Source organism: Lasioglossum baleicum, chromosome 6 (genome assembly GCF_051020765.1).
Source record: "Lasioglossum baleicum chromosome 6, iyLasBale1, whole genome shotgun sequence".
Lineage (NCBI taxonomy): Eukaryota > Metazoa > Arthropoda > Insecta > Hymenoptera > Halictidae > Lasioglossum > Lasioglossum baleicum.
This window is the reverse complement of record NC_134934.1, coordinates 1066703-1080118: the sequence shown is the minus strand read 5'-3', so window position 1 is coordinate 1080118 and position 13416 is coordinate 1066703. Positions and strand designations below refer to the sequence as shown.

General features: G+C 38.8%; 1 protein-coding gene across 10 annotated transcripts in view; it reads left to right on the top strand.

Moving 5' to 3' along the window:
* Positions 1-13416, top strand: part of LOC143209844 (kinesin-like protein KIF13A) — a 124321-nt gene that overhangs the window by 96329 nt on the left and 14576 nt on the right. For 2 of the 10 annotated variants that reach the window (XM_076426061.1, XM_076426054.1), the window contains exons 12-22: positions 605-781; positions 952-1474; positions 1561-1782; positions 2471-2773; positions 2863-3045; positions 3148-3339; positions 3481-3774; positions 3993-4168; positions 4919-5087; positions 8186-8203; positions 13241-13315. In XM_076426061.1, coding sequence (XP_076282176.1) covers positions 605-781; positions 952-1474; positions 1561-1782; positions 2471-2773; positions 2863-3045; positions 3148-3339; positions 3481-3774; positions 3993-4168; positions 4919-5087; positions 8186-8203; positions 13241-13315 — 2332 coding nt within the window. Of the gene's footprint in view, positions 1-604; positions 782-951; positions 1475-1560; positions 1783-2470; positions 2774-2862; positions 3046-3147; positions 3340-3480; positions 3775-3992; positions 4169-4918; positions 5088-6029; positions 6045-8185; positions 8204-13240; positions 13316-13416 lie in introns of all 10 variants that reach the window. The other 8 variants (XM_076426055.1, XM_076426057.1, XM_076426059.1 and 5 more) reach the window with 8 other exon arrangements.

Genomic DNA, 13416 nt, shown 5'->3' with positions numbered 1-13416 from the left:
GAAGTTCTGTTTCGTATATTCTAATTGTTTTCGCTCCTGTATTGTGTTTTGTAGATGGAAAGAATCAGATTGCGGATTTTGCGTTCTGTAAATAATGGGAATTAAATGTTTGGGTTCCGTTGAGGTTAAAAAAACTTTTTCTAAGTTAAAAGTGCCTCATTTATGTATTACTTTTGTCTTTTCGAAATATTCTCTATAAGAGTATAAATCGACATAAAAATCGGCAGTCTGTGCTAAAGTTTACTAAAAGTTAACACTAGAACTACCCTACGCTAATAGTAACTGGTTTTAGTATGTAAAAATTGGGAGACTATTTAGTTGATTTAGCAACATTTGGGTTATGGCATCCACCCGAGTTAATAGATTTACTTGATCGTAAATAATTGAAATAGATTTCACTTGTAATCGTGAAATCAAATCCCGTCGTTCGACGGATTCAGTAGTTCCAGTGCTAATGTGGTCTTTTATTAAAACATTATGATGTGTTTCTTTTTTTAGTTGAGTCGTTTTAAGTTCGTATTTATTATTTCCACGTATTTTCAGTTGGCTTTTCTTGTGTTTATTTATTTGTGCCCGTTCTGCTTTCGCACTCTTCGGTAAGCAGAGTGTATTTTTCCAGCGGGGCGCGTTCGTCAGCGAGCCCGCGATCTTAGTTAAAAGGAAAAAAATGGGTAGTCAGGTGTGGTCGATGGAGAAATTAGGGAACAAATTGGTCGACATGCGAGAGATGTACGAAGAATGGAAGGATCCGAATAACTGTCAACGATCACCTCCCATGAAGGTGAGTATTTATAAACAATCATCAGGAAGCCAGTCGGTCATTGAATCATTAATTTGCACAAATCAATCATAAATAGTATTAGAGTCACACGAAGGCCATAGAATTGAAGTTTTTAGATTGACCTTGACTCTCATCATTCATAAACAAATGTGACCTTTTGGTTCAACCAGGACGAAGTACCAGGGAAGTCGCAAGACCCTTTCTACGAGTCGCAGGAGAACCATAATCTAATTGGCGTTGCGAACATATTCCTGGAGGTCCTGTTCCACGACGTCCGGTTAGACTATCATACACCGATCATCAGCCAACAGGGAGAAGTCGCTGGACGACTGCAGGTCGAGATCAGCCGTATATCCGGCCACTTTCCTCAAGATCGGATGTGCGAGGCAGCGTCGGAGTCTTCGGCCGATTCGACCTCTTCCGAGCCCGAGGACTATTCCGGCTCGAGTCACATAACTTGTCGCGTCACGATAAAACAAGCGACCGGTTTGCCGCTGTCGTTGAGTCACTACGTGTTCTGTCAGTACATGTTCTGCGGGCACCCTGAACCCATCGTGGTCCCAGCCGTGGACAATTCCGAAGAGATGAACGCAAACTGCCAGGCTGGCCAGAGAGACTCTTTGGCGTTCAAGTTCAATCACACGAACGACTTTATCGTGCCCGTTACGGAAGAGTTCATGGAACATTGTGCTGGTAAAGAATTCCTTTCGTTGCACCGTTACTTTGTAATCAAAGACAATGATTACAATGGATAATGTTCTTTGGTTTTCCTCCTGCAGAGGGTGCCTTGAGTATAGAAGTGTGGGGCCACCGAAGCGCAGGATTTTCGCGGAGCAAACCCGGCTGGGAAGTCGAGCAACAGCTGGCCAAAGCTAGATCTTTGGCCGATCGATGGTCCGAGTTGACGAGGAAGATCGAACTGTGGGTAGAGGTCCAAGAACTGAACGAACAAGGAGAATATGCGCCCGTAGAAGTATCTGTAAAACGAAGCACGTGGACGGGTAAGAATTTGTCTATCAAACTCTTATTCTATAGACTTGTTCAACTATCCAAGCTACCCAGCCTCTTATCACACCACAAAATAGTAATTTGTACATAATTTGCGCGGTTAATTCATTCCAGCGCATTTCGCGTAATTCGAATAGTGTCTAAGCGCCACCGCTGAAAGGTTATTAATACGATCTGCTTTGTACATACCATATGTATGTACTCATTTGAAAGGAAAATTCAAATTAACCAACTATGTTTATGGAAATTTATCACTCATAAATAGCTGAATGCCTACGTTGTACGCCAGGGAGTTCCAACTTGTTCCGCTCCGAGAACCGCCAGGTCCCCACCATTAGTCAAACATCTCTCCACTACTACGTACAGCCTCCACTACGTAGAGTTAGTGGGGCGGTACGGGAACAGGGACGAAGTTCTACGGCAACGATGAAGTCTAAAAGTGGGGGAAGTACCTAAGCGGGGAAGGAGCCGCATGTTGGAACTCCCTGCTGTGCAAAAGCAAACAGTTATCTTCGCTTCTGTCGCATACGTACAGAAAGCTCCCGTTCTGAAAATCAATGATCGAATTTAACTGTTCGGGATTGGTTTTCTGATTCGCTACTAAGAATCTGCGTATCTATGAATCCGCGTAAGTCGAGGGTTAACTGTAGTAACTTCAGTAACTGATTTAAATTGTTACAGGCTCCTCTAGCGATGCAAACTCAGCATTCTCCGCAGGCGGGATTTACCAGCTGCGACAGGGTCAACAGCGGCGGATACAAGTTCGCGTGAAACCAGTACAAAATTCTGGAACACTGCCGATCATTTGCCAGTCGATAATAAGCGTGGCAGTCGGTAGCGTGTCAGTTAGGAATCGCCTTCAGATTCCATTGGACAGTTACCAGGATGAGGACCTGAGCATACTGAGAGATAAATGGAGCGATGCCTTAAAGAGGAGGAAACAGTACTTGGACCAACAGATACAGAAACTTATTAACAAACAAGGTACAGAGAGTCTATTCGTGCAATAGTTAATTACAGATTATAGTACTTTATTTTGGTGGCAATATACGTAACGTAAACCTTTTGTACAGACAAAACGGAGCAAGACATGGAACGTGAACAGAGCCTGGTGGAACAGTGGGTCAGTATGACGGATGAACGGAATGCAGTTTTGTTTCCTGCCGCAGGATCAGGTATACCTGGCGCACCTGCTGATTGGAACCCTCCGCCAGGCATGGAGCTGCACATACCTGTTCTATTCCTTGATCTCAATGGTACGGTACAACCTTTTGTCATCCATCCCTCATTTTTCAATAATCAACTTTGTAAACTCCTTGAAAAGTGAAGCTAAAGATGAGATTATCGAAATGTTACAGCCGATGATCTCTCAACCCATCAGTCTGGGGAAGAAGTTTCTGTAACTGGGATGAATTCTATCTTACCCAAGGAGCACGGCAATAAATTCTACAATCTGCCAATCATTCGACGCATTGAGAAAGACGTTTGTGCAATCGCTGCTTGGGACTCTAGTATACACGACAATATACATCTGAACAAAGTTACAGATGGTGAGTAAAGAAGGATCGAAAAGAGATCGAAAAATAAAGATTTTAATTATCTTCTATTATATTCTATTAAGAATTAGATATAAAAAATATGAATCTCAAGAGTGTGAGATATCTAAATTTTATAATGGACTCGTGTTTCAGCAAACGAGAGGGTGTTCTTGATCGTGAAAACGACAGTTAGGCTGTCGCATCCGGCGCCGATGGACCTCGTGCTACGTAAACGACTGAATCTGAACATTTACAAAAGGCAGAGCATCAGGGACAGAATATTTAAAAAGATCGTCGGCACCGATTGCGAGACCCAAACAGGCGTCACCTACGAGGTAGTGTCTAATATACCAAAGGCCAGCGAGGAGCTGGAAGATCGCGAGAGTTTGGCACAGATTGCTGCCAGCGGGGAAGACAACAGCCTCTGCGATGGTGAAACGTACATCGGTGAGCCAATATAAATCATTCACTGCTTTATAGTAGCCCTCATCTCCTAAATAATTTCATTTTACAAATTGTGTAATCTTGTAGAAAAATCCACAGTTTTATAATGTTTTAAAGACAGTCGTTTTCTTCAGGATGTCTGTGGATCCTGAAATTAATTCTTCATAAGTGACCCAGTTCATTTGTCAATGGTGAGATTCACGCATAGTGTTTCTGTTTAGAAAAATACACGCGCGGTGTCTCGGCGGTGGAAAGTATCCTAACTCTAGACCGATTACGACAAAATGTTGCCGTGAAAGAGTTGCTGCAAGCACAAGGCCAACCATTGATGCGCAAGACTGCAAGCGTACCCAACTTCTCGCAGGTACTACTGCCCCTCCGACGTCTTGGACGCACTGTATGCTTTTCGTTTCATTTCTTTTTTTCCGTTTTGATTTTATTTTGCCGTATTCTATTATTGGAATATGGTCTTTGTTTCTTTTGATGCTGATTTTTAGCTCGAAACTAGAAACTCTTTTGTAGTTACGATTTTAGAGTAAAAAAGTTTTACTGTTTCTTCAGTTATACAATTGGAAGCTTTTTGGCAAGAAAATTATAGTTTTCACGATCACCAATAGCATACCAATCTCTACATATATTCAAATCATTTTTATCATAGTGTACACCACTAATTCATGGTTTCGATCATCAGCAGAATTATACTTTAATTATATTGGATGATTGCAAAAGTTCGTACTCGATTTAGCTCGTGACCTTTTTTAAAAATGAACATCTAATTCTACGAAAAAGGAAATCAGGTTGTAAAATGTTCGGAGGCAATTGTAGAAAATAGTGGTGACTATATAATTGATTAACGAAACTGTTACTTTTAAATATAACTTTTAAAATAACTTTTGCAATCATCTAATATTTCATTCATTCCACCAAGTCCTGGTTAAGGCCATCGCTTATGATTGCTGAGTCGCATAAAGTTCAACAAATTATTAACATTACTTGCACTCGGTGGCATGAATTGTAGTTGTAGAATTTTTGCAGCAATCCAGAGATACCAAGAGCATTTTTTAAACGAAGTCCATTTTGAATAAAGAATAAAGAACGCGTCGTATACTATTTTCTTGAATGTATTATACGTCATGAATGCTTCCAGATCATGAGATCCGACACCTCGATGGACTCTCTAAATGTTACCCGTTCCGAAAGCGTTACGGATCTTAACAGCGAGCTGAGTGGAATACTGCATTCTCGTCGAGCATCTACCGGCCACACAAGAAACGACGAAAACTTCGTAACCACGCCATCAAAACCGTTCGGAATCGGTAAGCACACTTCAAGCTTGATCAATCTTCCTATTAGAGACTCCGAAACACCGAACTCATCAATGTTACCATTCTATGATTTCCTAATCGTTTTAATCACCTATAGTCGCTCACAAAAGCGTTTCCACACGAAAACTAAGTTTATTCAAATGAATTTTTTTGATCTTTTGATAGCATTTCTACGTAAAACGATTGCATGTAAAGTTCTTACACATCGAATTCCCTTGTCCAAGATCTTTACTTTAATTTTATAATCCTATTACGAGATCGATCGAGTTAAATTGAATAAATTTACCCTGAATTAACACTTTTGTAGGCTGCTGTACGTGTTACAATTTCATAATTAAATAAAGGCTATTTTATAATTCATAGCGCAAGAAATAATTCTACAGTTTTTAAGTGATACAGAATAGTTATAGAGTTTAATTTCATGTCTGGCTATGGTTGACCTATTCTACTTGCTGCTGTAATATCTCCATTTCGTCCAATGGACTTACTTCTATCGTTACTTTTTGTAGAGTGATTTTGTGTCGTGAATTATAAAGTCGCCTATATAATTTATACATCAGATATGCAATCAAATGTATTGTAGAATATTATTTACGAAATCATAGAAGGTCCAAGATCGAGATCTAATCGGTACACAAAAGAAGAGAAAAGCTAAAAGAGAAAAGAAATCGATCGAATCTGAACCGAGGATTTATTTTTGAATTGTTCAACACGAGATTCACTCATACATGTCATTCTATCATCCATTAGTTGACTATTCGTTTTGTAGTAATCCATTTTATCGAACTGTATCGTCTCGATTACAATTTACATATTATATTATAATATATGCATCTTAATTTCTCGAATCGTTTTTTGGCAACATGGTATTAATACTGTTACTGTTGTTCATAATAACTTCCTTTAACAATATCCAACTGGTACTACCATAAGTACGCCAACAAAAAGGTAATTCTGACGATTTTCCCGCAAGAGGAAATTCTACTTCTTCTTTTTCACTATATTTTCGTTTGGTTTTTACGTTGTTCCGTTTCTCTTTTTTGATACGCTCTGCAAGCATACGATTTTTGGCCATGACGTTGAATACATTAGCGAACCTAGCGAGACAGTTTCTTTTTTATTTTCACAGAATCGTTTTGTTCGACGTTCTTCTTTTGGTTCTACATTCTTGTTCCTGTTACATAGGTAGTTGTTGCGCTGCGGCGACCGTTTGCTCTCTGTTCGACGCAGAGCTTGCTACCGACGTCGGATTTTTTGCTAAATGGATTGCTACGTCACCCGCGAACTTAACAGATCGATCTTTACGTTCGATTATTTACTTTTCTACCGCCCCCTATACATTCGTTTTTCTTTATTTTTCTTTATCGTCTCTTTTCCGTTGGAATCCTCACAAGTTTTTTGTGCGAGTTCATCACTTTGTTCTAATGGATGCAACAACTTAGTTCGCTTTCGACTACCGATTGAATTATTCAAACGACGCTTTTGATCAATCTTAATGGCACTGTGTTCGACAACCTTAGCCCTTAGATGAAACATTTATATATACTATATATATATATACATATATACATATATTGTATATATAAACGGTTTTACAATTATTTATCACGTTCACTTTGCCTTGATTCCGCTTTCTTCGATTACATTCGACCGAGGAATCTATGATCCGTTTCTGAAATGTGGCTTATGCAGTGTTTTTTGATATTATATACATATATACCTATATATCACCTTGCCATGATAGTCACTTTACGATTTTGGTATTGGATATGTTCATTATTTTGTTCTATATTGAAAGAGAACCATACTTCATCTCTGTTCTCTCGTTTCCTCCGTTTTTTCTTACCTTTTTTTCGATTACGATTCATGTCATCCTTCATTAGCGTTTCCCTCTATACTGTCTCGACTGATTCTTCTAACTGTAAGTTATCGGTGATGATTGCACTTCTTACAGATTTGATTTTCAATTGTTCTAATTTCCATCTTCGAGAAGATCGCGCTAAAAGAGATTCACGAGACAGTACGGGGGGAAATGATCGTCACTTAGAACAGACACGATCAACATTCTCTCACTGTCCTTAAAAATGTTTGGTAATATCGATCTCCCCCTGTTAGCAACTACCACGACACTGGAACTTCGTATTATTATATTTACAGCTTCTATCATATTGTTATGTCACCACCGCTATGTTCAACTTTTTCGCACAGTTCCTCCGATCTGTTAAACAGAGACAAACGAACAAACGAATAACATAGCAAGTAACCGTACAAGCATTTATAGAGAATCGTGGCCACGGATTCTTCGTGGCACGAGGAGAGTTGAGCATGGTACGAAACCCAGTTTCTCAGATCCGCCTAGCGTTTTAGCAGCGACACTTAAGCTCCACCACTTATAACGCAGTATCTGAGGCTGTTTAACGTAACTCGAGGGGATGGCGAAATGTGGACCTCGAGGAACACGGTGTCAGGCGAATTTTCATTAAAAATGCTACTTCCGATGGTGAAACTGTGTGCCTCAAGAAATGTTGAACAACGAGATCATTGTCGATGTAAAAAGATTGTTCTATAATAACATTTATTTTCAATTCGTACAATTGCTTTCCTAACTAGTACAATCATTTTTCTTTTGATAAATAGTCTACACGATCATGCACAATGTACAGATTTATTTTCTTAGAGAAATCAAAACACTTCAAAAGTCTAGCTTCTAGACTTTTCCAAATCTCAATAATTTTTTAATTCTTTTTATGAACTCAGTGTGCTTCTATCAGGAAGGATTTAATTTATTGGATGAACTGATTCACTGTGTAGTTTTCTATTAAGAAAATTTACCCGACATTGATGGAGTGTATACATGCACAGGGTCGAAGAGAATAATAGCTATCGCAAATAGTGTTTTTTAAATAAAATTTTGAAGGCACGGTGTCCCCTTGAACGACTGCGATCTGCCAACCCCTCGAAACTAGCGAGTCCTGTAGCAAAATTGACCGAACGTTGTTTTCTCTTGGACTAATTAATGTATGCAACTTATCTGTTCCTCTGTTTAACACTACGTCTACTACTTCTACAACTATTTCGGCCCACGCAAGGCTCCATTCTGAACTCAGGTAAAATGGAGTCTTGATTGATATTTACTTGATGCCGTTACAGGCAGTGACGATTAGTATACATATGTCTCGTGAGTGGTTGAGTCTGTCTGTTGTTTAGTTATAACCCGTTTGCCTCGGTGTGTCGGCATTATTATTATTTGTGATATTGGCAATGTTCAGAACCAGAATCCTGCCCCCTCTACCGACATCGTTCAATCATTTCGTAGCATCATAACCGCCCCCCCCCCCCCGAGAAACCTTTCATTCGGATCGAGAAAGAGACCACACTGATCCGTAGTTGACTGTCATCTTGTTTTAATTCTTCAGCTGCTTAGCACTCATGGATCATGGTGTAATTCAATTTACGTACACTGAAAAGCTATGTTTTGGAACGACATCGAGAACACGATCTTATATTTTCCAGACTGACACGCTATTACACTTTAGTATGCAGAGCTGGGCAATAATGAATTTAGTTAACATCTAAAAACATAAAAAATTAAGATATATACGACTAACATTTCAACCTTCTACGTTGCAGGGCTGATCATACAAACATTGATAAAATTTGAAATATTATTACTATTATGCAAACCTTTCAATAAAATACTGGATGTACAAATTAACATTTTCATTTTAGAAGTGCAAATTTCAATTCAATTAACATTGTCCAGTTCCGTGATGCACGCAGAGTCGCCAGACCAGGGGAATTGACTCGAATTGAGGGGAAGAATGTTACCCCCTCTCTCTCTCTCTCTCTCTCTCTCTCTCTCTCTCTCTCTCTCTGCCAGTATCGGATTAAGGGGGTAGACTCGTTTTTCCAGGATTGCAAGGGTGCGGAAGGAGCGTTCTCATTTTTCGATAGTACAAAGATAGGGTTTTCAGTAGTCGAAAACTATTTTTTCGTTTACGAGGTATAATTTGCATTATTCGCTAGCAGAGTTGTGCAGAATTACAATTGAATTACTCCAGGAATTATAATTACAAACTAATTCAATTACATTGTAATTCAGTTATATTGTAATTTATAATTCAGATCTTCATTCAATTAAATTACAATGTAATTCGTAATTGGAATTGCGTACAATTATAAAATACATTGTAATGTAATTACATTAATTACGAATAATTAAATTAGAATTACGATGTAATTAAATTAAAATTAAAAATTAAAGAATGATAAAGAAATAGGTAAGAAGAGGTGTGTTGAAAAATCCATGTGTAGGTTTCAAACAGAAGGAATTTATTATTTATAAATTTATAATATCTGAACTAACTTCTGCGTTACACATTTTTTAAATTTCAACCATATTGAAATAGCGTTACGCATTATGAACGAGGACGAGGAATAGAAACTACGCCGCACAGACAGCAAACAAGTATATGAAAGAAAAACATAAAAATATATCGCACTTCTTCAAAGTTCTGGGCTATAATTTGGAGAGCTGTATTTCAATTATATTATATTTCAATTATATTCTATTTCAATTACACATCTGATTAAAATACTTAGTAATTGAATTGATTGTAAGGTTTGAATGATGTAATTGAAATACAATGTAATTCAATTGCGTAATTGAATTAGAACAACACTGTTCGGAAGCATACAGCTGCGCATGTAGCTATTTTCATAAAGCTGCGACAACTACATGATTCCGAATAATTCAAATTACGCCACGTAAACGTAAAAATAGGACTTTTGAGGGCGACTGCGGCCTAGATTGCTCTTTTGTCTAGCGCTTTTGACTACTGAAAAACCCTATCTTTGCATTATCATGAAATGACGATAAACCTCCCGCACCCTTGCAATTCTGGAAACGAGTTTCCCCCTTTAATCACGTGACATTGTCGGAAGTAGAAGAGGAACGAACGGCAGAGTGGGGAGACGAGTCTTAATCTGGCGACTCCAAGTGTACGGACAAATCGACAATCGTTCAAGACAACATTTCTCAGGGAAACTCGATTCATTGCGAGTCCCATCACCAACACAAAACGCAGCTTACCAATGACCGATAGATGAAAGAGAGTGGTGAATACGTAGCAATGCGAGCATTTAACGGATCCCCGCGCTTCAGTAATTACAATAAAGCTTTGAGGAACGCCGCTAACTATATCTGTCTCCGCCGTATGCATTCTAGTTCTGAAGATTGCTGACGCACTTCTACCTAGATTTGTTTGAACGCTGTTTATTTGCGTGAGCGATGTTACTTCCGCCCCGTTCTATGGATTATTGCATGCGAATGCGTCCCTTGTGTTTACCCTAGCATCGGCAAGTTTGTTCATTGAGTAGTCTATATCCTTCTTTGTTGCACTTTGCGCAACTGTCGCTGTATGTAGGACCGCGGATGTTTATGAATTGCAATGATTACGAATCGCAAGTGAATGGACTTGTGCACTCGACATACTGTTTGTTAAGCTATCTGTCTGTCTTCTTGTTAGATCTCTTGATGGTAATAATGGTGGCTTTATCGCACACCCTTCACAATGTGTGTTCAGAGTCAAATAAAAGTAGAAATATTTCTTGGAATTCGGTGAATTTGTAAATTGATCAGAAAGATCATTTGTTCAGATTTTACACGATTTTTATATTAATTTCTTATTTGTCAATAGTACTTTGTATGTATTGTAAAAATAATAAGACTCGATTTATACTCATTGTTCGATCAATTTAAGGGAGTCATACTTACAACATCGTTCGATCCAATATTTTCCTGCTATTGTTGTGTCTGACATGTTAGACTGAATGTGTACAATAAAGACGCCATTATTATTACTATTATTAACACTGAAACTACCAGGTGAGTTAAAACGATGACCATCCCCTATCCTATTGAAATAGTATTGGAATCTTCAGAAATGTTTTCGTTAAGAATGATCGAACAATTTCGATCAGAAATTCGTCAGAAACGAATTGACCATAAAATTGCGAATGTGAATCCGAAAGGTAGTTGCAGCGTTAAAATGCGACTGAACGCAAACTCGCATAAGCATCCGCAGTTTAGCGAGTATCACGCCAGAGGCCAGCGAACGAAATAGCCTAATCTCGCTCCAGTCTTTTAAGTCACCGTGCACAGAGATCATTCTTTCACCGGCACCGTTTTCCGTTCACTCTGTTACATATATTATCCTCACTTTGTTCGCAAAACGCGAACGCATGGAACTTTCTTGAGAAACTTGTGTCGAGCGAGTGAAAGAACACGTTTTTTTTTTCTCTCCACCCATCTAGAGATAGAGAACGATTTCCGCAATAGTTGATCGAGCACCGATGATTCGTTCGAACCGATCGCGTTCGACGAATGATCGACTGTATTCTAACACCGTATTCGAATCGGCGCCAAATTCTTTAAGGAAAACAACCGCGAATCACGACGAGATGAAAAGAGAAGGACACTGTTCGATTCGCGGCGAATCGAAACGAGAGTCGAGTCGCTTCTGTCGAGTGTATTTTTTTTCCTACAATTTTTCTTTTTTCGTTTACGTTTTACTGTTTCCACCTGTGAATGTGCTGTTGAGCAATATTTTAGAAACAGACGTAGGTTTATTGTATCATATTATATGTGTACATATACTTATACATATACATATACATAGGTATTTATATATTGATAGGATTAATGATGATTTAGGTGGACCCACTTCTGAGAAACAGTTTGAACAATGTTTTTCGATTCAATGGAGACTCGTCACCTGCGAAGTTGACAATTTATCGATCGTTGGATACACGTTTGTACAAACTTATGCAATGAGATTGAGATTACATTGAATTTTTTTCTTGAATAACGTAGTAGCATTTATCTCGTTAATTTTTATTAATTAGCCTTTGGTAGATTTTGGACATAAATATACAAAATGCTATGAAAATATGGGTTTTTTTTATAATTGCAAAAACCATTAGTATCAATCAGATACATTTCGTTCGAAATGAGCAAATTAGTCAGGTGTGAATAATTCAATGATTTCACTAAATTGTAAGAATGCCTGCTTCTACAAACGATTAAGATAATAAATATCAGCTGAAATATGCAAGCATGCAGCTCGACGAATACGCTACAAACTCTTTCAGGATAAAAATACGAATAAATACAATCTAAGAGAGGAAAGCTTAAATTGTTTCTCAAAAGACTGCAGAAAAGGGAGACTCTTGCCTGCAAACAGAACCGAAGCGGACTCGCAGAAAGATACAAAGAGGATTCAAAGATTCGAACGCCCCGGCTGAGAGTTCCCTTTTCTCCACAGAGAGAATTAGTTTAAAGTCAACCGGAGAACGTCCGACCAGCCAGCCAGTTTTCGAATAACGTAGACAACGAGAATCGGTTGTTACGAAATAGCGACTAGTGATGCATGGAATTGTCGTTTTCGAAGTTAGTCAAGCATGCTCTAGAATCTCGCTAGTACCGTCGCGATCTAACGAGAACCAAAAATCTGTTGGAGACACCAAGAGCCATTGACTTTAAACTAATCGCTGTTGTTTAATATATTTTTCCAACGAATCTACAATGCACTACTATCCAGAAGAAAGAATCGCTAACAATATTGCGATTGAACGAGCTAGTTGATTACGTGCATTTTGGATTCGTGACAAAATGGCGAGTTAGAATACTCCGGCCGTCGAGTCGGTGCAAAAAAGAAAAAGAAATCGAATTTGATTATTATCGGAACGGGACCAACAAATTCGGCCGAACCACGCCATTTTCTCTATCCCGCCCGCGAACTTTGTACATTGTTCGACGTGACTGTGTACTTGGATGGATAATTGATTGTTTCCGTCGATGATCGTCGGTCACCGGGAATCTGTATACCTCTTGTTGACTGGTTTTTCTCTCTCACTGTCCGGTGTTTTCAGGCATGATTTCAATGACTGTGTTCGAAAGCCTGTTGCGAAAGACAAGCTCTAACAATGGCTCGCCATTCAGAGGAGAGGAGAACGTAGTGTGTTTATATACATATATACATACATATATATATATATATATATATATAACTTTTTTTTATAGTCATTCGACCAGACTCTTAACAAGAGTGCCGTGTAATCAGTACGTCTGTATCTCCTTTCAGCGAGACCAACTTTCCTGAATCTGAACCTGAATCTCAACTCATTGACACGTCTGCAACAATCCACCTCTGCCAAGTGTAGGTGACACTCGCCGTTTGGACGATCTTTCAAACTGACTCCGCCAAATCTACGTAGGAACTTCGATCCTATTTTTCGAAACGGAATCGGAAGAAAGACT